At 31.7% G+C, this 23,327-nt stretch overlaps 3 protein-coding genes across 5 annotated transcripts; 2 read left to right on the top strand and 1 right to left on the bottom strand.

Moving 5' to 3' along the window:
- Window positions 1-1,086: 1,086 nt before the first annotated feature.
- Window positions 1,087-11,700, top strand: LOC113512286 (zinc finger protein 583-like). The gene is made up of 13 exons (XM_026896071.3): window positions 1,087-1,372; window positions 1,812-1,966; window positions 2,046-2,113; window positions 2,633-2,717; window positions 2,793-2,818; window positions 2,960-3,048; window positions 3,269-3,449; window positions 4,861-5,029; window positions 5,396-5,560; window positions 6,156-6,286; window positions 6,935-7,055; window positions 7,995-8,122; window positions 11,086-11,700. The coding sequence occupies exons 1-13, from the start codon at window positions 1,151-1,153 to the stop codon at window positions 11,667-11,669; spliced, it is 2,124 nt and encodes a 707-aa protein (XP_026751872.2). The 5' UTR covers window positions 1,087-1,150; the 3' UTR covers window positions 11,670-11,700.
- A 359-nt stretch (window positions 11,701-12,059) lies between these two features.
- Window positions 12,060-14,244, bottom strand: LOC113512424 (protein SCO1 homolog, mitochondrial). The gene is made up of 5 exons (XM_026896306.3): window positions 13,866-14,244; window positions 13,332-13,455; window positions 13,036-13,117; window positions 12,781-12,907; window positions 12,060-12,314 (listed from the first exon to the last, which is right to left on the bottom strand). The coding sequence occupies exons 1-5, from the start codon at window positions 14,139-14,141 to the stop codon at window positions 12,165-12,167; spliced, it is 759 nt and encodes a 252-aa protein (XP_026752107.1). The 5' UTR covers window positions 14,142-14,244; the 3' UTR covers window positions 12,060-12,164.
- Window positions 14,245-14,566: 322 nt separating this feature from the next.
- On the top strand, window positions 14,567-23,106 carry LOC113512629 (pro-resilin-like). Of its 3 annotated transcripts, XM_026896534.3 has the most exons (5): window positions 15,325-15,428; window positions 16,168-16,328; window positions 17,452-17,559; window positions 18,534-18,710; window positions 22,392-23,104. In XM_026896534.3, the coding sequence occupies exons 2-5, from the start codon at window positions 16,311-16,313 to the stop codon at window positions 22,590-22,592; spliced, it is 504 nt and encodes a 167-aa protein (XP_026752335.2). In that variant the 5' UTR covers window positions 15,325-15,428; window positions 16,168-16,310; the 3' UTR covers window positions 22,593-23,104. The 3 variants fall into 3 exon arrangements, with proteins under 3 accessions (XP_052756101.1, XP_026752335.2, XP_052756100.1); XM_052900141.1 differs by lacking the exons at window positions 15,325-15,428; window positions 16,168-16,328 and adding an exon at window positions 14,567-14,681 and having other exon boundaries at window positions 22,392-23,106; XM_052900140.1 differs by lacking the exon at window positions 16,168-16,328 and having other exon boundaries at window positions 15,383-15,428; window positions 22,392-23,106.
- The last annotated feature ends 221 nt before the right edge of the window (window positions 23,107-23,327 follow it).

Genomic DNA, 23,327 nt, shown 5'->3' with positions numbered 1-23,327 from the left:
CGCACGTAGAAATTAATTTGGTAATAACGACAGAAAATAATTCGTAGGCACGTTGCGTTGATTCAAAAGTCGAACTTATGTTACTGATAATCCTAATATAATAGGTTTTGATGGTACCAAATAATAATATAGTATATAACCGTATATCCAATTTAGTTAGTGTGAAGGGTTCGTTGGATAGAACAATAAAATAGAAAATACTGAATAAAGATATATTTTCCCTAGTACAATAATAGCGATATTTTAAAAAAGTGACGTGCTCTAATAACAAAATATTCATTGACAGAAAAAGAAAATAAATAAATTCTATTTTTAAAAGTAACATTAATAAAACCTCAACAGTTAGTCTCCAATTCTTAGATAGCTCTTCGGATTTAACGACTCGGGGTCACCAATTAAGAGAAACGGTTTGATAATTAAAATGCTAGATATTGTAGTTCTCTTTATAACATCTTCATCAGTAGAAAAAACAAACTTATGACAGAGTTGTAAAACAAAAGATAGAAGAATAATAGAAAAATATAGTGTATTATGATGGCCAGTAATACGCCACATTAATAATAATTCAATCAGAGTTTTTTATTCATAATTCCTGCGAAATAAACAAATAAAAAAAAGAATGTAGTCACCACGCACTATATTATAGTCTTACATTATAGTAAACACTACGTTGTCACAGAACAAGTAATCATTTTTAGTTACAGTCATTTCTTGTGAATGTGACTAAATCTTTAATTCTGCTGCGATGTACGAAGCAAATTATATATATACTGGAGTGCAACTTATTTTTAATTTTTATGGCAACAGCGCCAATCATTGTCGTTATCCTTAATTTATGTACAGCGTACTTTCGTCATAGATTAAGTAACTGCTTAGATGTCACAGATTAGAAAAACAATAATAATAAAGTACCCTGTGTTTTACTTCATTTAAACAAATTTTAAATTCCAGACAAATTATGTTTTTGAAGACTATGAAGCATGGTCTCCGACCTTAGCCTTTTCAAAACGTAACAAACGTACTAAAAAAAAAAAAAAAAAAACAAATTTTAAAGCATATTTTCTGTTATTTTGCATTATTAAATACTAAATAATAATACCTATTATTATAATGATAGCTTTCCCGTGGTAGTAAACTGTGCTGCAACAATATGGAAGTTAATACTAATGAAAATATAAAGAAGGAAAATGATCCGGATGATAACATTGCCATTGAAATTCCTTTTGATTTATTAGATTATCTTAGTTCAAATGAATGCAACTTACAAAATGTATGCCGCATATGCCTCACTGTAAACAATGTTATGGTTCCTCTAGTAGATAATAAAGTATCCTCTGTATTGTGTATGTTATCTTCATTCACATCAATTGAAGTAAGTAAATTAATCATTATTATTTAGCATTTCAATGATTATTTAGTTGCTTGTACGTTCTAAAATGTTGTTCCCTAGAGATAGTATGGGGTCCTTAAAAATGAACTATCACTGTTCACTTGTTTGCTACTTTTCTAGTATTAAAAATTTAATCTTTTCATACACAGGTATACTTAATAAAAACTGCACAGAAGTGCTTATGTGATGCATGGGTGTGCATAAGTCAAACCCAGGTTTTTGTTGTTCTTAATTACCTATGGTATTATAATCTGATATTTAAACAAGTTTTTATCATATCAGAATATTTAAAAATTTTTTTATGTGAACTGGGTTATTGTGGAATCCCTGACAGTTTATATGAATATTATATAAATGTTCCAGTTTCTTCTTTTTGTTAAGCACTTACTTTTAAGATTTAACTTTTATTTCCCATACACAGGCATACGCAGAAGATGGCCTACCATTAAAAATTTGTGACATGTGTAGATCACAAGTTGAATATTGTTATGACTTTAAAGTTAAATGTGAAAAATCATATTGTACTCTAAAATCATTATTAAAAGAATTTTCTACCAAAGAACTCATTAACAAAGTGTAAGTTATATTTACATTTATTGTGTTTATTTATTCTATAAAAAAATATTTATCTTAAATCTATATTAACTTTTTTCAGTGTAGAAAATGTAATTAAAGAACAGAATTTAGCAGAGTCATCAATCAAGGCTGAATCTGAAATAAGAGGTTTGTATGATTAATATTAAATATATTTTTGTAAATAAAGTTATTTTGATGTGTTAAATATTTTAAACTCATACTATATACTTGAAGTTCATTAACTTGAACCTCATTAAGAGAAAATCCTAAGGAAGCTAAAACATAGTCATTCTTTTCTATTAATCTCCAATATATGCATTATCTTTAATTTCTTAATTTAAAAATTTTAAAAAGCAGATTCTGTAATGTGAAGTTAGTCAAATTAATTTTTGATATCCAGAACTAATTGCAATAAGATCTTTTGTAAATCCTGAAATTTCTTAACTGTTAAACATTTATAATTAAACTGTTATTCTACAACTCATAAAATATACTTAAAATTAATTGCCTTAGTAAGTTGAAAGTTTAAAAACCAGAATGTTATTTGTTAAGTTATTCAATTCATTAATATGATATTTTTTTGTATTTCTTTTGTAATTCTAATTTTCGAAATTCTACTGTATTGAAGAGTAATATTATAATTACTAATTTGATATATATTTACAGATATTGAATATCTGGAGGACTTTGATGATATTACAAGTGATAATGAAGGTCTCTTTATTGTACAACATGCAAAAGAAAGTAAAAAGTGGGTAAAATAATTATAATAATGTAATACACATTATTATAGTTTACTGTTACTAATATATTCTTTTATTTTCAGGAAGATTCATGAAAATCCAATTGAAGGTAAGTTATGTTGTGTGAGTGGGTAACATATGGTACAATATTATATTTTATTTTATTAGAATTTTGAAATAATGAATCTAAGGAATAATTATTATAATATAAACAAATATTGGTAATTATTATATTTTTTTTTTGTTACAGATTGCAATACATACTCAGGAAACGTGATTTCAAAGATTAAAACACTTAATAAAGCGCAGAAATCATATAGTTGTTTATTCTGTTCAAAGGTAAATATAAAAAATATTTATAAAATGAGTTTAAATAATATTCTATATTATATATAATGCTACATTATAAATAATATTATATCCAACCAAAAATTATATAGTTCAATTGTTAATTGAACTATAGTTAGGAATTAAGTTCCTTTCCATTTATTTACAGTTTTTTATATTGTACTATTTTTGAATAAATTATATATACTATATTTAACTTTATATTTTTTAGACATTCCTTAGAATGAAACTATTAAGAAATCACATGAAAAAACATGAGATATCTGAAAAATCACATTCATGTACACAATGCAAAAATTCATTCAGTTCTGAACATGATCTAAGATTACATTCTGCACTACATGAAATGGGTCCTACATGGAGATGCAACAAGTGTCAGAAAGAATTTAAAGGTAAGTAAATATAAATAATCCTAAGTAATAAAAATTTTTAATTAAGTGTTCATATTGAACTATAAGAAATTATTTCTGTTTGGGCAACCTTACTAGACTAATAAATGACATTATGGTCAATAAGTCGATTATTGTGTTTTTTATAGATATTGATATTGCTTATAATAATGTAAATATTCATTCCATGATTATGACATTGGAAATAATTGGGATTAACAACAAAATTTGTAAATATCTATAGAATTGTAGTCATAGCAAATGGAAGTAATGAAGGGCTCGTATGATATACAGGAAAAGGTCTCTCTCAAGGAGATCCATTTTCCATATTCATTATCGCCACTATACTATAAATAAATCTATTATAGCTGTGGTAACATTAAATAATGGAATATTGTACCTCCTTGTATAGAATGTTCGTCGTCAAGAACGTCGGCAACATATTCGCATAGATGACGTTTTATCTCTTGGTGCCATACGTCAGCTGGTGTGCCGCAGGGTGGCGTCTTATCTCCTCTTCTATTTGCCTTATTTATTAGAACTTTCACTTCGAAACTTCAATCTTTTTACCACCTTTATGCAGATGATCTACAGATTTACTCTTTGGCCCCTCTTTTTGATATCGCTTTAGCGATATCTACTTGAGCGTCTTCAAAATTTATGTGTCCGCTTCATATTTAGTCTTCGCGAATATGATCACATTTCTCAATTTCGTACTTAACTCAAGTGGCTCCCTATCCATTTTCATCTTAATTTTAATATCCTCTCTCTTTTTCACACAATCCTTTTTAATCCCGCTGCTCCTGATTATCTAAAAGACCGATTCTTGTTTTTCAGTGAGGCTAATGATCATACTTTACGCAGTGTCAATAACCTCCGCTTCTTCCTTTATATCTTCCCAAAAAAACTAGCTTAAGTATGTATATCTCTTCGTTTATATATATATTGTGTATGTGTGTATATATATATATATATATATATATATATATATATATATATATATATATATATATATATATATATATATATATATGTATGTATATATGTTTATATATGATAATATTTATATATTAGTGCGTCACCTACCCTTTGTTTTTTTCTTAATGTCCTCTACTTAAAGGTTGTCTGGAAGAGATTGTTTAGCGATAAGGCCGCCTTTTGTACCACTTCTCATTAATATATACTGTATTTGTTATTTTTCTTTTTGGTGCAATAAAGTGAAAAATAAATAATTAAATAAATGTTACTATATTTTGTTATGTTTAATAGAGTTATTTATATATACGATTTAATTTCTGAAAATAATGAAATTATTTTAAAATTTCTGAAAATAAATGAGTTTCATATTGAACTCCTTCATATTCTTTGTTATTTGATATACTTGTTTACAAAAGTTATTTGTAATGTTTCTCAGCAAAATCAATGTTGAATCGTCACATCCAACGGCACATGGAACTAAAGCGATATGCATGTGAGGCTTGCGGCAAACCATTTACAGAACTATATGCTCTACGACGACATTCGCGTGTTCACACCGGTGAAACGATCGAGAAGAAACATGCTTGCCATATCTGCAACAAGAGGTGAATAACACACTAAAGTGTATCTATGACGTTCATATATAACAGTTGCCCAATAAGTTATCGATCTAATCATTTTTTCTAGTTATATAAAAAGTTGATGTTATTAATTATACCTTTATATCACTCTTTAAACCTTTTAAAATTTTTGAAAAGTTTAAATCCTTGTAAATAAAGGCTCTCAATTTGTCTGTAATTTGTGTATATTTTGATTTTGAAATTTTTTTATATGTTTTTATCTTTTTTTATTAATGATTTTATAGATTTAAGAACCCTTTAAGACCAGATTCCAGTATGGAGTTAAAAATTATGCTATAAACGCAATAAATATTGCCGGCATGCTTATGTCTGTCGCTAATTATCGTACAGATATAGTGAGAGTAAACTGCTGGAAGCACACATAGCGCGCCACAATGGCGTGCGGCCATATGCCTGTTCTTGCGGCAAGACGTTCCCGTCGCCGCGCCTGCTCGCCTCCCACCGGCTAGTGCACTCCGACCGCAAACCTTACGCGTGCAATTACTGCGACAAAAGGTAATCTTGACATATTGAAATAACACTGTATAATGTTGTAAAACATTGAATGTGATTTGTTCGCTTAAATAACTGTCCCTTGTAATCAATTTTTTTTTTCAACTTTCCCTTGTATAAAAATTGTAATAATTAAAATACAAATGCACTTTTATGTAGGGCGTCATGACAGACAGAAGAAGTGTTCCATTAACAATGTTGCCAACCTTAGGCACAAATATCATAGAATATACTACACACTGGATTTTTCTTGAGAGAATAATATTTTAGAGTCATCGCAATATTTCTTTAATATAGGTTGTTTTCACTAAATAACAAAAAAATATTTTTTTTATATGTGTTCTGTTTCCAAAACATATGATCGAACCATAATTATAGTAATATAAAGTGAAGGCATTAGAAATGGGATATGACAAAGGCTACTAAAAATATAAGAATATTTTTTGTTTAGGCATACATTTATTATTCTAAACAAAAATATTATATCTGTCTCTTCTAATTTTTTTTATTTCTGATTAGCTTCAGATCGACTTTCTCACTATATCCCTCGTTATTAATTTTATAAGCCATTGTGTAAAATGAGCTTCAATACAAATAGATTCCGTCACGAGTCGACACGGAATACCCACCACCGCACACATACCGGCGAGAAGCCTTATATCTGCTCCACTTGCGGGAAGAGGTTCATACAGAACTCCAACCTGACGTTGCACATGAGAACGCACACAGGTAACACTGATAAATACCTTATCTATTTTTATTTATACATGTATCGTATTCGCGGTGTAGATCCCGATATAGAATAGGCCACCCCATCCTTTCCCGCGAGTATCGTAAGAAGCGACTAAGGGAGTCGAGGAATGAGCAGCAGCGTTCCTCTTAAAACATCACCAGAAGCCAAACTGCAGTTGTCAATCCGCCTGCCAAGCGTGACTACTAGCAAAACTCCCTTTATGGGGGAGGCCATGTTCAACAGTGGACAGTTAACGGCTAATACAATACAATGTACCGTTAGAGGGCGTTACTTAAATCGATCATTACACTATATTAAAGCAATTAACTCTTAAAATTATACAAGGCTCTTATTAACCCAACGGGTTTGGAAATAAGAATATAAAATGTCACTATTCCATTTCGTTTCCAGGATGATATAATAGGCGAGTAAGGAAATAAAGTACAATGTACCAATGCAAGACAAAAGAAGAACTCGCAAACTGTATATCAAGCTATTTGACCAAGACCAAGTTAATTGATGGCCCTCCTATAACTACTTTGGTCTATTCTTTAAATTCACCCATATTCATATTTATGTACGTGTATTCTGGTAAAACCTTTATATATTTAAATTTTCTTAATAGTACGCTGTCAATATTTCAGGCGAGAGACCATATTCGTGTGATAAGTGCGATCGCAAATTCACCTCGGGACCGTCACTCAAATGCCACCAGCGAACTCATACAGGGGAAAAACCATACAGTTGTAATATTTGCGGGAAAAGGTAAGATGAGACCTCCTCCACTATAGCGAGCACTATAGCGAAAATTATATAATTTTTTGTCTCGTTACTTTGAACTCGTACGCCTGCTAAGAGTTTTATTTTCTTGCAAATCAATAAATATTTGTTTGCTTGACTAGTATTATAAAATCTTTCATTATTTTGAAGATTCTAGAACAATCCCATTGTTTTCATCATACGTTAATCGTTATGGAAGTACGCATGTACGTGTTTCACGGCATTCATTTTATTAACAGACTTCAAAAATAAGGAGGTTCTCAATTCGATTGTACTTTTTTTTACTTCATAACTTCGTCAGTTGTAAACCGAATTGGAAAATTATATTTTTATTTGAAAGCATATTCAGATTGGTCCCAAAGAAGTTTTATCAAAATTGGTTCAGTAGTTTAGTGTTTAAATCAAAATAACTGGGTCTGCCACTATTGAAAGTGAGCTTTTTGTTTGGAACACAATCTTATTGTTTATGAAACTGGGTCGCCTTTTAATTTCGTTAAAAAAAAATTACAAAAAACAAATTGGTCAAAAATTGTCTCCCTTTTAGAGCAGTGTTTTTCAACGTGTGGATCGCGACCCCCTGGTGAGTCGCGATGCCTCTATAGGGGGGTTGCGAAAATTACCTCAGTAATAAAAACGAAGTTATAAACATAGATTTAATAAGAATAATGATAATTTAAACATTTGTATGATAATACAAATTAACAAAAAAAAAGTAAATCGGGGGTCGCGATATATTTATCTTACTGGGGGGTTCGGTCATGTCCTGAAAACCCTTGAAAAACACTGTTTTAGAACATGGAACCTAAGGATCCGATCGAAAATTCATTGGGATTTATTTTTAAATATAATAAATACTATTATTTATGTCATGATTCTAATAAGAATTTAAAATGCAATCTTTAAAATCAAATATAATATTGGCAGATTTGCTCGGATGGACCTAAGTGCTCATATGAGGTATCACACAGGAGAGAGACCCTTCGCTTGCAGCGTGTGCCCCAAAAAATTTATCAACGCTACTCGACTGCGGGATCATTGTCGTATGCATACAGGTATTATAATTTATCTTAGAAACGGCATAAGAACCGCAGACATGCCTTCATCTGAAGATATAGAAACTTTATGTTCTTATTCATGTAGATAGCTCAATTAACTCTTAATATAGAATAGTATAGGTGATATCAAACCTCGCTTATTCCGAATTTTTTCAATCATACAGAAATTTCAATAATTTTTTTAAACATTTTTTAATGGTATTGTATCACAGGTTTATTTACAATTCGCTATTTGACAGTCGTAGCAATATGATTTTTTTTCTTTATGGTAGCTTCTAAGTAAACAATCATACAGTATGTTTTTTGTATTTTTTAATATATTTTTTTAAATATAAAATATTAATAATAATTATTATTAATATTTTATATTATGAAAATTATTCTGAGTTTTTTATCTGTGATTGACAAGGAGCGGCCATGATTGATCTTCGTATGACGTCCTAAGTCAGTACAAAACGTTGTTAAGTACTCAATTCATTTGTTCTATAGTTTGCTGAGAAAAAGTGGAGAAAAATCGCTCAAATACTTCAATTTGTGCTGTCTAAAGAGCTTGCCTGTGGAGACCCTGTTCGTTTTAGTCTTTCCGGTTGACAATGAAATTTCGATGACAAACAGACAGGTTTTTATTTTACCAATAGAACCTGTATTATACTGTATTGGATAATTTTCCATATCATGTATTGAAAAACAAAGATCATTAGTCATTTTCCATATCTAAGAATAGGTTAAATTTAATTAATTTTTTGAAAATCAAACATATTGATTTATTTTAAATACATCAAAGTAATCCTCACAAAAGAATATCGTAGACTTATCAGACGTAAACTATGGGTCTCAACGTGCCAATTGTAAGCAGTGCTTTCGACATTTTGGGCATTTAGTAACGTGTATAAACAATTTGTTGGGGCATTTAATTGTAGTAACACATAGGCACACGTTAATTTTCATTTAATTATATTTTTTTTCAATTTTTAAAATCAAACATATTTTTTGATTTTTTTTTATTTTAAATACATCAAATCTACGTAGTAAAATAAGTTTAATGGAGGATGAAACTATGTGTAACGACCCGTTTGAAAACATTATTTGAACAAATATGAATATCCGATTCAAAAGGATATTTTCATGTCTCGTATCACTTATCAGACGTAAGTTTTTTATTGAGTTTGCTTTAAGGGATGCCTTCTAATGGTGTAAATATTAACTAACAATTTTATCAACGATCGAAATATATATATTTAGTGATGTAATAATTAAAAAATGTGTTCAACAAAAAACAATTTTTTTTTTTATTGTAACATCAACGCCAAGTAACGTGAGGGTAGTTTAGGCAACGAAAATGTTTTATGATTATGAACATATTTTATGTTTATCGTACCTACTCATAAAGATTCTATTTTATATAATGCAAAGGTAATAATAATATTGTTTTATTATACGTATGTACGTACATATATTATGTAGCACACTTGCCTATTATTTAACCAAAGTATTAGAGACATCATTTTGTTTATTTCTCCGTCCTTTCCCATAGTTTAAATGAAACAATTTAAATTCTTCGACACTAACTAATTTCAAGTTTATATGAATTTAGATTTATACAAAGTGCTGAGGATTTTCTTCTACCCGCCGTATTAGTAGAAATACTGTATCACGGTCAAGTATGAATCCATGTTTGTGACAAGAAATGTAAACAACCAAAGACAATTTCATCCGTAAAAGTTCAAAAGTGAGTTAATGCTTGATTGCAATAAGGTACAATATTGTATACACTGTAACAAAGCGAGCTGCATTTTTAGAACATAGTAAATGCGCAACTTTAAGATAATTCATTGTTAGAATTGTGTACATAACTTTATACGGATATGTATATATAATCAAATGCGCATGTATACATAATCGTCACAGTATCCTTTTTATGAATTTGGACTATTTAATTGTTTTTAAGTATACATTATTTTATTTATGACTAATAACTCAAAACTTAATATATAACTATAACCAAATAAAATATAAGAGACAATTAATAAAGATTAAATATAGACATGCATGATTGTGTTCAAGATTTATATGTCATATTATGTAAAATATGCATGTGTGCGCACAGTGTTTTGTGTGTGTGTGTGTGTGTGTGTGTGTGCGTGTATGTGTGTGTGTGTATGTATGTTTATTCATACTCTCATTAGATTTTCGGTAGCATTATTATCCGTTTCCAATAAGTAATTATCAACTATTTTTTTACACAAATACGTAGCATTTCAAACCAAAAGATAAAAAATTCATGTTTTCTCTATCAAATAAAGCTGTTTTTGAAATAAAGATAATTGTAAGGGGTTTAAAATAAATAAATTGGCAAGTAGCTAATTATGATTACGTACTAATACACAACTGCTGAAAGAAACATTAGTGAAACGTCTTTTCCTTTACTTTTCAACATATGTATAACTAGGCATATATCTGCTCACATGAGGATTAAAATTATGCTTTATGAGAGACAGGAATTAACGCATTTGCTTAGGTGAAGTATGTAATTTACATGGATTAACTCGACGTTTTAGTTAGGCAGTTTACCATGAAATGAAATTCCGTATTTTTGGACATAATTTCGTGTTTTTGTTTATAACGCAATCGACGTAAATGGAGCTTAACATTTCAACAACGCTGTTCCCATTTCTAATAAACCAGAAACCATGTAAGGCGAAAAATGAAGTTGAAATTTTTTTTATACCACTGAGGTGTCAGACAAGCATACGGCCCACCTGATGGTAGGCGGTTACCGTAGCCTATGAACGCCTGCAATACCAGAGGTATTACGCGCGCGTTGCCGACTCTGAAGAAACCTCTTTACCCCCCTTTTGAAGAACCCCATGCTATAGTCTCTTGAGAAAACCTCGGCAGGGAGCTCATTCCATATATATATATATATCTTATGTTAATATTATTTTTATTATTGTTAACAGGTGAAAAACCATTTGAATGCGCGATGTGTACGCAAAAATTCGCTACAAAAGCACATTTAGTGAAACATATAAAAATACATGAGACAAAAAAGAAAGTTGATAAGAGGAAAATGGTGTTAGTAAAGAGTATAGAATATGGCAGACCAATAATTGTCACAGATAAATTTATTATTAGTACAGAAGCCGACGAAATTGGAGTAATAACTGCAGAACAGAATATTACACAAAATGAGATGGAGCAAACTAATGAGGTAAAAAACCAATTTGAAGTCACTGTTCAAGATGATACAGATGTTAATACCAAAGTGTTAGTTGTTAATAACACCAAAGATAATTTAGAGCATCAGAATAAGGATACAGGTGATGGGGTCGCATACATGAACAGTGATGTTAGTTTTGCTGGCAATGTCAAATTGGTAACGACAAATCAAGAAGAGATGAATATAGCTAGCATAGCAGCTCCAATTTTAGAAGGCACAGCTCTGAAGTTGTACCAAGTAGATCAAAGTTTAGTACAAATTCATAGTTCTGCAGGTCAAGTCACTATTAGTAAAATAACTAGTAAGATGACTGCAAACTTTTAGAAATGACTATTAAATTATTATATTACTTCAACCAATTTTATTTACTTACGCTCCTCATTTCCTCCATGTATATGTTAATTGATTACATCAGTGAATATTAAAATTTAAAAGGTTTTTTATGGTTGCACAACATTTGTGCTCCATAAGTTGGGATAGTCGCATCTCGACTACCCCTCTTAATTGATCAGTAAAATATAATCAATAATAATATTACTTAATTATAAAAACCATCAAATAAAAATGTAGAGGCCTTTGGGACTAGATTTTCTCTACCTATTTCCTAAACAAATTAGTGTAAAATTTATGGTCAGGGAAAGAAAATATAATTATATTTTAATCAAAACTTATATGCAAAAATCTCAAGCTAATAAAACGTTAAATAAATGAAAATTTATATTATAAATAACAATTTATTTCACTTAAACAAAAAATATACTTTGTAACTAGAATGCTCATTTGGAAACGCCTATCTCACTCGTAACATGCCATAAGGCATTAAAACCACGATGTCTTCTTTCCTGCTACATACTTTTGAATATTTACAAGTATTGAATTATAGATTTCTGTAGCATTTCTATTTTGACCATAATAATCTACAAACTCGCCATCTGGATCTACTAAGTATATTATGATTGTGTGGTCCACCTGCAAAAATATTTTAAAGAAAATTTATTGTTTGTGAAATATGCATACAGTGAATCAGGTTCTTTAAATGAGAAAGTTGCATAAATTTCATGCAAATAGGAATTTTTCATTGTACTGTAAAATTTTATTCATGTTGAAGAAAATTTTACAGTACAATGATTAAAAACTGCCTTAACATCATCGATACTAATGTTATGAATGTGGAGAACTTTGTTAGTTCTTAAGATCTTAATGACTTATCCAGCCATTATATTTGATATATTTGAGACTACAGGTACTATTTGAGATGGCACAGTATATCTTGATCATGCAAACAAAATTATAATAGAATTATATATAGAATATAACAAAAACAAAATTGTAATAGCCAATAAGATATAAATGGCATATTAGGCACTTAGTTGAACAAAAGCCTTAGCAAAAATAAGAATAAAGTATAATATCTACTTTTAAAAATCTTACTCACAATGTAATCATTATCAACATCTTGTGGGCCTGCACTAAAATATACTCTGTAGGATTTGCAAGCCTGTTGTACTTGTTCTTTTGTACCAGTCAAACCCAGTAACCGTGGAGAGAATTCTTTGCAGTACCTATAAATATAAAAAAATCATGTTTAAATATCTAAAAGAATTTAAAAACATGAAAATGTGTATATCTTTTAGCATATTTTTGTCATGAACAAAGTTATACAGTACAAGTTGATTAGAATATAACTTACTTTCCTACTATCTCTGGGGTATCTCTCTGAGGGTCAACAGATATGAATAATGGTTGCAAGGGTGGTGATGAAGGAGTATTATCTGAAACAGTTAAATTTCAATATACACCTCTTTATGTTAGATGAAAAATGTTCTCAAGTTACATGAATAGTTAAAAAATCAAATTAAAAAAAAATTTTAAAAAATCTTTTAGGTATACAATAACTGTAAAATATTTCAGGTTACCTTTAATGTCTTTTAACTTTTTTTTAATTTCATTTTTATAATGAGTACAGATACTATACAAAATTATTACCATGGAGTTTTACCACCTCTGCTAGTTTCTCCAGTTCATCTGGACATATATCAGGACAGTGGGTAAATCCAAAATATATCAATAACCATTTTCCTAAGAAATCTGTATTTTTCACTGTTTTACCCTACAAATAAAATTATTTATTTATTATATTTATATAATAGTATTATGAATGAACCATTGCATATTGTGTTATATAGATTTAACAACTCCTTTATTATAAATATTCATCTACACTAAATGAATTAACAAAAAGTTTAAAAAAGAAACACTGTGTTAATCTATACTACTTAATTTCAGTATACCCATTCACTCTCTTTAATATTTAAAGAAATCTGACTGGTCATGAAAAACTACTAAGTCTAGAAATAAAAATTTTGTACATTTCCATAGAATATTTAGTAATTTTTTTGTAAAGACCCATACAAATAAAAAGATAGTTCTAATCATACTCCAAACAATTCAGTAATTTAACAATAAAAATGTAATATACTCATTTTGAATTTATATAGAAAATGATTTGTAATAGTTTACCTCTGAGTCCACTAGTTCAAATGTGCCTCCTATCTTTGCCTTGCCTAACTGTCGTTTCCTTTCACGATCTAAAGCTTCTTGTTTCTCTTTTCTGACATAAAGCATGAAACCTGTTAGTCCCCCCGCAACTACTGCCGTCGCAACCATTGATTTCCATGTTATTGGCGCAAAAAACTGCTTTGGAGGTTTTTTTGGAGGAACAGCACATTGCTTCACGGTGGTTGTGGAAAATGAACGGCATAAAAAATTACACCTACTTCGTAAAATTGAATTCATTTTATATATTTCAGTTTCTAATGTATTTAGCAATTACTACGAAAAATATATTAAGCAACAATATTGAAATAGAATTTATAATTTTTTTTTTTTTAGTACGTTTGTTCCGTTTGGAACAGGCTAAGGTCGGAGACCATGCTGCCTAGTCTTCAAAAAGATAATTTGTCTGGAATTAGAATTTATAATGTTATGTATCAACCGGCTCTCAATACCTTTATAATTTTATTAATTGAATACACAGATTAGAAAGACTATGTCTACAGATTCAATACAGGAATTCAGTTTTTTTTTTTTTACTTTCATTTATGTTTATCGGCTGAAATTGAAATCGTCATTCGCTTGTCACTGTCAAATTACTGTCAAAGACTCACTGTCAAACTTTGTGTCATAACGTAAGAACAAGGAATTACAATGTAATTCCTTGTTCTTAGTTCATAACCATAGATTAATCTTTAATTATTTATCTAAGTACACAATATACAACGCACACTTTAAAGATATTTTGTACTTTTCTAGTAACTAACAATTATAAATATTTACGTAAGTACCTAGATAGTGTATCTAAAAATTAAATTCGTTATAGATATTTTTCCATTAATGTCTGATAGGGTATATTGGTAGCAATGAGACTAATAGTCCGCATTAGTAACAATTCCTGTTTCTCCTATTGACTAACCGTTTAGCAAACGCATACTAGCTACTTTGTACAAAGATCGTCTAAAAAACTTGTTAGCTGTGAACCCTATTCTTAATCTGTGATTTATAGCATAAACCAATGTGTATTGGTATTGATTGTTTTTTTTTTAAATATCTTTCTGTTTCTTGCATTGTCACATAGCAGACAGAATAAAACTTTTTCTGCTCAAATTACCAAATTTAATTTACATTATCCCATAAAATACTTGCTAAACGTTCTAAACTATGCATACATATGCATAAAAGTATGCACCCTTTTACTTAAAATTGCTTCAATACAAATCTTATGAATTCCACATAGATGCTACCGATATACCGAAATGGTATATTTAAAATACCAAAATTATTCTAATGTCGAGTTGAGCATAGACTTAGTATACTGTACGATGTACTAAGAGTTTAATGATTTATGTAATAATATTCGATACATTTGTCGATATTTAAGTTCAAGTCAAATTGTTTCGATATAAAAATTTGTCAACCTATCAACCTGTCAACCTGTCATGCTTAGAGCCTAATCATAATTAATAATTCATAATCGTAAAATTAATAAGGATATACAGGTTTTGAAAATATAATGAAGAATCTTAGGTATTAATCAGCATTTTGTAGCCATTACCATTGCTCAGACGACAATACTTAATGTCTATCGATATCAAGTTGTAGGTTAATATTAATACTAAGATTATATATTCATCATCAGTCTTATATCAGCACTTAACTGTCCACTGCTGAACATAAGCCTCCCCCTTAGGGGGTTTTGCCAGTAGTTGCCAAGCTTGGCAGGCGGATTGGCAACCGCATCAGGAGCGATAGTAATAGCATTGGGGACTAACCTCCCCAACTCCTCTAACAATTCCATTATCATCTATTAAAAAAAATTGTAGTTTAGTGCACTAAAATCATTATTTTGATTTAAGTTTATTACGAATTTAGTTCATATTGTTTCTTGAAATAAAGATTTCTCTTAAACAAAGATTTTAATTTTAGTTTTATAATCTCTAAAATTAAAATTTTAATAAAAAAATATTTTTAGAAATATAGATAATCTGCCGCAATATCTGAATTATTAGGTTTAATTAGATTACTTAGATATAATCGTGAAAGTGTGTTTGTGTTTTATTTACTAATCTCAATGAAAGACGTAATGTTTGAAATGAAGAAGAACATAGGCTATTTTTTATTCTACTTACGCTTATGAAGTCGCGGCCATTGCTAGACATAAACGAATGAATACAATTAGATAGTTACTTGCACTATCACACTGATTGTAAAATGAGTTCAAAATACAAGTGACTTGAAAATTTTAATTTCGAAATTTTGTCAATAGAGTCGTGCTTTAGTTAATGAAAAATGTCAAAAGGCGGGGTAACCACAACCGCAGCCCTGTGGCTCGAGGTTTATATATACAGTCGTATCGTCGTTTAGTCCCAAATTCAGTTAGACTCTCCAGAGAGTATCATATTCTGTAAAATGTGGACAATTTTCTGCGTAAGTTTACTAATATTTTATAATTTATTTTATAAAAATAATGTTTAAATTGCACAAGAGATAGGTAATGTAAATATTATATTCGTACCTAGTTATTTATATTTTGCATTATTTCATTTAATATTAACCATCAATAATAATTATAATGTTTTTTTTTTATGGTATTTGTTAAATGGTAGACAAGCGAACGGCCCATCTGATGGAAGTCTATATATGTGAACAGCATTATAGATAACACGCAAAATATATCATAGTATATTTTGCGTGTTATCTATGATGCTGTTCACGTTGATGATGCCCATGATGTTGAACACAAAAGTCAATATTTTTATGTCTACGACTCGAAAGAATTGATACAACATCAGGTCCCTTACACGATTGATAAACGAACCCATTTACAAAATTGTTACTGTTACGCGACTACAACGACGATAGGTCTTCTGAGCCTCCTGGTGGGAGAGTTAGGTTGAGGCCTCGGGGCGGACCCCTTTGCCTCGGCTTCAACTCCGGGGGCGATTATCCCCGGATCGGTTGCTCAATGCTCTTCCCTTTTAGGTGAGGCGTGGTCTTCTGCTTATTAATGTTAGCGAATCCATGAGATAAAATGAGGCGCCAAATGTCGCTATATTTGTTTGTTTACTTAGAAGCAAGCGAATCCATTAGATAGCGATATCTGGTGTATCATTTTATCTTATGGCGTCTAGGGGTCATGTATCCTGAACGCCATACTCTTTTAGAATTTATCACCACCACTACCATTCGTGTTAGTACGACTAGTGCGCTATTATATCTGAGGAAAAGTATTAAACATTTGTAGATATACTGTAATTTATCTGGCTTATCCCTTGAAAATTTTTGAAATCGAAACACAGCTACATATGTATAAAAAAGCACATCATTGCATGACGACATATAGACGAATGAAGCAGAGGTACGCATGCCACTTTTACAAATTCTCCTTCTGGGTAATCTGTTACAACTATTTACCTAATGACTTGATAAATCAACTGCATAAAAGTAGATATTTATCTATTTACTCGTACACAGAGATATGTATCATCTAATTTATTGGAACAAACGTTTTCCGCAACTTCCTATCTAGAAGCTAATTCATATATTTCAGTTGGTTTTACTTGCTTGTATGTCGATTTGGACAAATGTATCAGGTCAAGAGTACTTACCGCCGAAAATCGGCGGAGGAAGTTCCAAGAAATCAGCACAAGAGCCTACGGTAAACTAATGTTTTTTCATTAATATTATTTATAAATAAGTGTCTAAGTTATATATACGAGGTTTGTCCGGAAAGTACGTATAAAAGTTTTTTAAAAATTTTATTTTACAATTATTCAGGTAAATCAATTTTATCCCCTTCAAAGTACTCCCCCTGTGACATAATGCACTTGTGCCAACGCCGTTTCCACTGTGAGAAGGCTCCTTGAAAGTCCTCTGTTTTTTCAGCTGCCCCGTCGTAATATGTATTTATAAATAAGTGTCTAAGTTATATATATATATATAATTCCATAGTCCCTTGTTGCCCTAAAATAAGCCGAGTTTTTGTTATGGAATAATAGTAAGTACTATATTATATATATTGATATCAGGATCCAATATAGACAATAGGGGGGAGGGGTAAAATTGAGATTGAAGGCGATTAACTGCTAAAAAGTATTTGATTGTTTGTTTTGTTGACAATATAACACAATATTTTATAAAGTACCGTTGTTGATGGCGGCAAATATTATTATAAGTTCGTTCGGCAAAATAATTAGATCAAATTCGGTTGGAGCAGAGTGGACAAAAGTGTTATAAGTTGACATTGCTATCACATTTTAAGAATTCTCTTCTCTATGTATAATCGTGCGGCATTAAAGCAGCGTGAAGAGATGCATTTGATGGCTGTTAAGTTGATGTTTGCCAACACAATACATATTGTTGTTTTGGCGACCCTCACGTTTACATTACCTTCTTACTATCAGGTTGGGTGTGGTCACTTTGATTAGCTCCTATATAAAAAAAGATTCCTGTGGAGAAAATGGTGAACATGTTTGACATGAATTATAAAAATGGACGTAAAAAAATATATAAACGCGTTAACATTAAAGTTCTTTAGCAGCATTCACAATGCTTTCTGACTCTCTAAAGGATCTAGTGGAAAGAAATAAACCACAAGTAATATTGGACTTCAACTAAAGATATTAATTTCAGTTACCAGCGAATTATGACTTCTCTTATGATGTGCAAGATAATGCAGTAAGTCTTGACTTTGGCCACAACGAAAAGAGAAAAGACGACCGTGCGACAGGCTCATTCCATGTGTTGTTGCCCGATGGTAGAATGCAGTTGGTCGAGTACGAGGCTGGACCAGATGGGTATAAACCTCAGGTATACTTAAAACCTACATACATAATTGCTTCAGACAGTTCAATATTTCCACAAAAAGTTATTGCATTGGCCACATGTATATCCTTTTGATTAAAAATCATCAAATTCGGACCAGAAATAAAGAAAATGTTGCGTAACCTATTGACACAGAATAAGGAGTAGAATTTATAAGATACGCTTTTTTAAAAATCGCTTTATTGTAGTGATATATACCTACTAACCCACTAGAAAACATTACCACGATAAATTTATCCGTCCCATCAGTGTGCAATGTAACATCTGAACAGTCTTTATAAACTTTCACAAAATTTTATAATACGTAATATTCATAGATAATGTTGTTAGATAGTAAGAGAGATGTGTATTCTGACTAAATATGTACATTGCACCTATTATATTACTTTGTTTACAGACTTGATACTATCCTCGCGGATTATAACGTTGTCAAATTATGTATTTTTTCGCAATTTTGAGTAAAATTTGTTTTGATGAAATTTAAAAATATTGAAAAGTTGAACAAATTTTTAGTTTCACAATAACATTCATCATATTAAAATAATATTAATGTCAGCGTTGAAAAGGGAGTTTTTAGGGTCCCGTGCTCCCAAAGGAAAAACGGAACCCTTATAAGATCACTGCATTGTCCGTCCCTCTGTCTATCAAGACCCTTTTTCTTAGGAACGCGTGATGTTATTAAGTTGAAATTAATAATATACATATATTAAGATCTACAATCTTTTAAAGCAATGAATAAAATCAAACTTCTAAATCGACGCAATCAAAAGATACGGACGTTTATGTTCCATTTATATCGCATATTTTGACATTCGCAAAGGGAATCAAACCCTATAGGGTACCGTTGACCTAGAATCATAAAATTTGCAAGAAGCAATTCCATATAGTACAAGTAAAAGAAAAAATCCAAAAAAATTATGATTTTGTACGAAACCCTTATTGCGCGAGTCTGACTTGCACTTGACTGGTATTTTATTTTATTTTATCGCTATATATATATATATATATATATATATATATATATATATATACATATATACATATATACGATCTGTCCGGAAATTCGTATAAAAGTGTTATGGAATGCGAGAAAGAGTAGTGTGGAGGCCAGGTAAGCGCAGGACACCTTCATTATGTCCCTAACAATGCTTCAGTTCTGGTCTGACTCTCTAAAGGATCTTGTCACGATCTGTGAAGTTACCTCTTAACGAAACCCCAAGTCGGCATGGAGCCCGCTTCCGTTGAAGAAAGCGCGTCGTAATCAAGTTTCAGTCTCGAAACTCAGGCAAGAATGCTTTGAAATTTTTGCCGATCTCATAACTGTTTATGGGGATGATGCTGTGAAGGATAAACCGTCCACAAGTATAAAAAAGATTCAGAGAGGGCCGAGAAAGCGTTCCAGATGTTCATCAAGAATTCGTCCCTCCAGGCCAGACAGTTGATGGAAAATTCTACGTCGATTGTTGCCCAGACGCCTCAAATACACAACTCGTGTGGCACGAGTTCGTCCAGAATTGGCGCGAGAGGGGCGTTGGATTCTTCACCACGACAATGCCCCTGCATACACCTCTCTTGTTTCAATGAGTTTTTGAGTAAAAATTCCATTACGGTGACCGAACACCCCCCAGCCATTCGCCGGATTTGGCCCCGTGTGACTATCTTCTTGATTCCCAAAAATCCAAATTGGTACTTCGGGGGCGGCATTTGGGGGACATAAATGAGATAAAAAAAGCTACGACAGCTGAGAAACCTAAACCAGTAGGACTTTCAAGGACGCTTTCTCACAGTGGAAACGGCGTTGGCACAATGCATTATGTCACAGGGGTTTTCGAGTACTTTGAACATAAATTTATTTACCTGAATAATTGTAAAATAAAATTTTTAACAAACTTTTATAAACTTTCACAAACCTCGTATATATATACGAGGTCTGTCCGGAAAGTTCGTAAAAAGTGTTCTGGAATGCGAGAAAGAGAGATGGGTAGGCCAGGTAAGCGCAGGACATTCCTTATGTCCCTATTTCAATGTTTCAGTTCTGGTCTGACCCCGTGCGGATTAAAAATAACGGCTTGTCACGCCATCTATGAAGTTTTTAACGAAATTTTCGGCAGTATATATTTGCTTCCGTTGAAGAGCATTTAAAAAGTTTCTCTCGAAACTCGGCAAGAATGGCCGTGAAATTTTTGCCGATCTCAGAATAACATTATGGGGATGATGCTGTGAAGGAACCATTACCGTCCACAAGTGGAAAAAGATTCAGAGAGGGCCGAGAAAGCGTTCAAGATGTTCATCAAAAAAAACGTCCCTCCAGGCCAGACAGTTGATGGAAAATTCTACGTCGATGTGCTCAGACCCTCAAAGCTCTATGGCAATATACACGTTTTTCCAGAATTGGCGCGAGAGGGGCGTTGGATTCTTCACCACGACAATGCCCCTACATCTCTTGTTGTCCGTGAGTTTTTGAGTAAAAATTCCATTAAATGACCGAACACTTAAAAATCGCCGGAATCAAAAGATACGTGTGACTTTATTCTTGTTCCCAAAAACCAATATTGGTACTTCGGGGGCGGCATTTGGGGGACATAAATGAGATAAAAAAAGCTACGACGGGGCAGTTGAGAAACCTACAATCAGAGGATTTTCAAGATAGCAAACATCTCACATAGTGGAAAAAAAAAAATGGCACAAAAATTATGCATTTTGTCACAGGGGGAACCCTTAAGGGGATAAAATTGATTTACCTGAATAATTGTAAAATAAAATTTATTTTAAAAAAGAATTATACGTACTATATATATATATAAAGCCGGAAAGTATTATTTTGGAGAAAAATATTTAAAATTTGTAGTGAAATGAAATATCGTATCTGGCATTATTGCCCTTTTATTCTTCATTACTGGTGCCCTAATATATCATTAGCATTAGCAAGTGTACATTTACATCTTCATCCATAAAAAATATGCACTAGGAGAAGGGGATTGGAAATAGGGTTGCGCCATACTTTGTCAAGTCGACCACCATACAGCTCTTTGGAAATCATCCTGATTAATTACTAGTAAATTCGTCATGATGCGCCAAGTTACCTGATTTCCCCTATCATCCCTCATTGACCAAAGTAAACAAATAGCGCAGGCGCAGTAATTCTTATATTTTCAGTCATTTAAAAAAAATACAGGCAACCTCGAATGCTTTTTATATTAATTCCACATTTTGCAATTTATTTAGTCTTTATATATTATATTATGTATAAAAAGTCTTCCAGAAAATATTCAAGCGCCACTAATATAACTAACTTATTCCTTAAGAATCCTTAGCAATGGGGTCTTACAGCCCCATTGCTAGCAATGAGGCTGTGATAATCATGATAAGATAACTGACATGTTTTCATCTTCACTTATCATCCTTCACTGGTGCTCCGCCGAATGCCAATATCGCAGTTAGTGTAACAATTCCATTAACACCCATTAAAAATTTTTAATGAATACACAACCAGTGATTTTGCATGGGGTTCGCCCATGAGGGCGCAACAGTATACTCTGTTAGGTCCATGGTACTGTTCATGTCTATAGGCGACGAATATCACTGTTGCATAATGCATTGCATAATAATTAATTTGTTTTCAATGATCCAAATCAATTAAAGAAAAAACTTGTTTGTCATTTGCAGGTGATGTATATGGGCACAGCGACATTCCCTCCAGCCAGTACGGGTGATAAATTCGACGGCTACCACTACAACGCTGCGTCGAACCGTCAGAGCGTGCGGCAGGCGGCGCCGCGGGGCTCGGGCAGGCAGTCACCGCCCGCGCCGCCGCCGGTACCATCGCCGCCCCTGCTACACGCCGCTTCTAGCAATGCTACCCTATGATCAATACCAATAGCCTTCAAACACATGTTCAGTATTCGTCACTCGTCAACGCGGACGCTATCTGTATTACATCTACATACGTAATTCAATATTAAAAAGAAAAAAACATCAAAATTTAGTATGGCCCAACGCATGAGTCTGTGTTTTCGATTATAAAATAATCACACAAATTATATCGCGTAATGTAATCGTACAAATGTACAGCGAAATTGAGTCTGTTCTTTTTTAAATTCAACTAAAAATGACGTAGACTGAAAATGAAAAAAATTTCGTAGCCTAGGTAAGCATGCCTCACTCTGTAACAATTCGCTTATACCTAAATTGTTATGTGATTTCTCTATGTAGAATGTTAGACCTCTACGATTTCTGTATTTAGTAATTTAGGTATAAGACGTTGAATATACCTGTCAGGATTTAAAAATAAATTATTGTTTTATTTTTCATCTATCATAATTTTCTCAAGAGACTAGCTGTATCCCAGAGATTTGCTTGCGTGAATCAGTATATATTTACCCCCTTACGTTTCCAGATGTCATTTAGAGCTTGATAAGGCCATGCATGGCCTGACCTTTCTGCAAATAAGTCCAAGTAATCAACCCTTTTAGGTACGCCTCGGTCTAAAGCTCGCTTTAAAAACAATAATAGAACATTAATGATTTGTGATGGTATACGAGTAGTACGGATTTTATGGTAGTCTTTACGTGAAGATTTAGATCATTAGATAGAAAAAAAATA

This window comes from Galleria mellonella, unplaced genomic scaffold (genome assembly GCF_026898425.1).
Source record: "Galleria mellonella isolate WM207_F2 unplaced genomic scaffold, CSIRO_AGI_GalMel_v1 utg64, whole genome shotgun sequence".
Classification (NCBI taxonomy): domain Eukaryota; kingdom Metazoa; phylum Arthropoda; class Insecta; order Lepidoptera; family Pyralidae; genus Galleria; species Galleria mellonella.
The sequence above is the reverse complement of the archived record's forward strand: the minus strand, read 5'-3'. Positions and strand labels throughout refer to the sequence as shown.

What these genes read in the sequence shown, in the direction of transcription:
- LOC113512286 (XM_026896071.3), top strand. Translation starts at nt 1,151, where the DNA reads ATGGAAGTTAATACTAATGAAAATATAAAGAAGGAAAATGATCCGGAT. An exon ending in GTTGTTTATTCTGTTCAAAG is followed by an intron (nt 3,049 to 3,268) that starts GTAAATATAAAA and finishes TATATTTTTTAG; the next exon opens with ACATTCCTTAGAATGAAACT. An exon ending in TGCAATTACTGCGACAAAAG is followed by an intron (nt 5,561 to 6,155) that starts GTAATCTTGACA and finishes CAATACAAATAG; the next exon opens with ATTCCGTCACGAGTCGACAC.
- LOC113512424 (XM_026896306.3), bottom strand. Translation starts at nt 14,141, where the DNA reads ATGAATTCAATTTTACGAAGTAGGTGTAATTTTTTATGCCGTTCATTT. An exon ending in AGAGGTGGTAAAACTCCATG is followed by an intron (nt 13,118 to 13,331) that starts GTAATAATTTTG and finishes TAACTGTTTCAG; the next exon opens with ATAATACTCCTTCATCACCA. An exon ending in ATGTTGATAATGATTACATT is followed by an intron (nt 12,315 to 12,780) that starts GTGAGTAAGATT and finishes ATATTTTTGCAG; the next exon opens with GTGGACCACACAATCATAAT.
- LOC113512629 (XM_026896534.3), top strand. An exon ending in AATCAGCACAAGAGCCTACG is followed by an intron (nt 17,560 to 18,533) that starts GTAAACTAATGT and finishes TATTAATTTCAG; the next exon opens with TTACCAGCGAATTATGACTT. An exon ending in CAGATGGGTATAAACCTCAG is followed by an intron (nt 18,711 to 22,391) that starts GTATACTTAAAA and finishes TGTCATTTGCAG; the next exon opens with GTGATGTATATGGGCACAGC.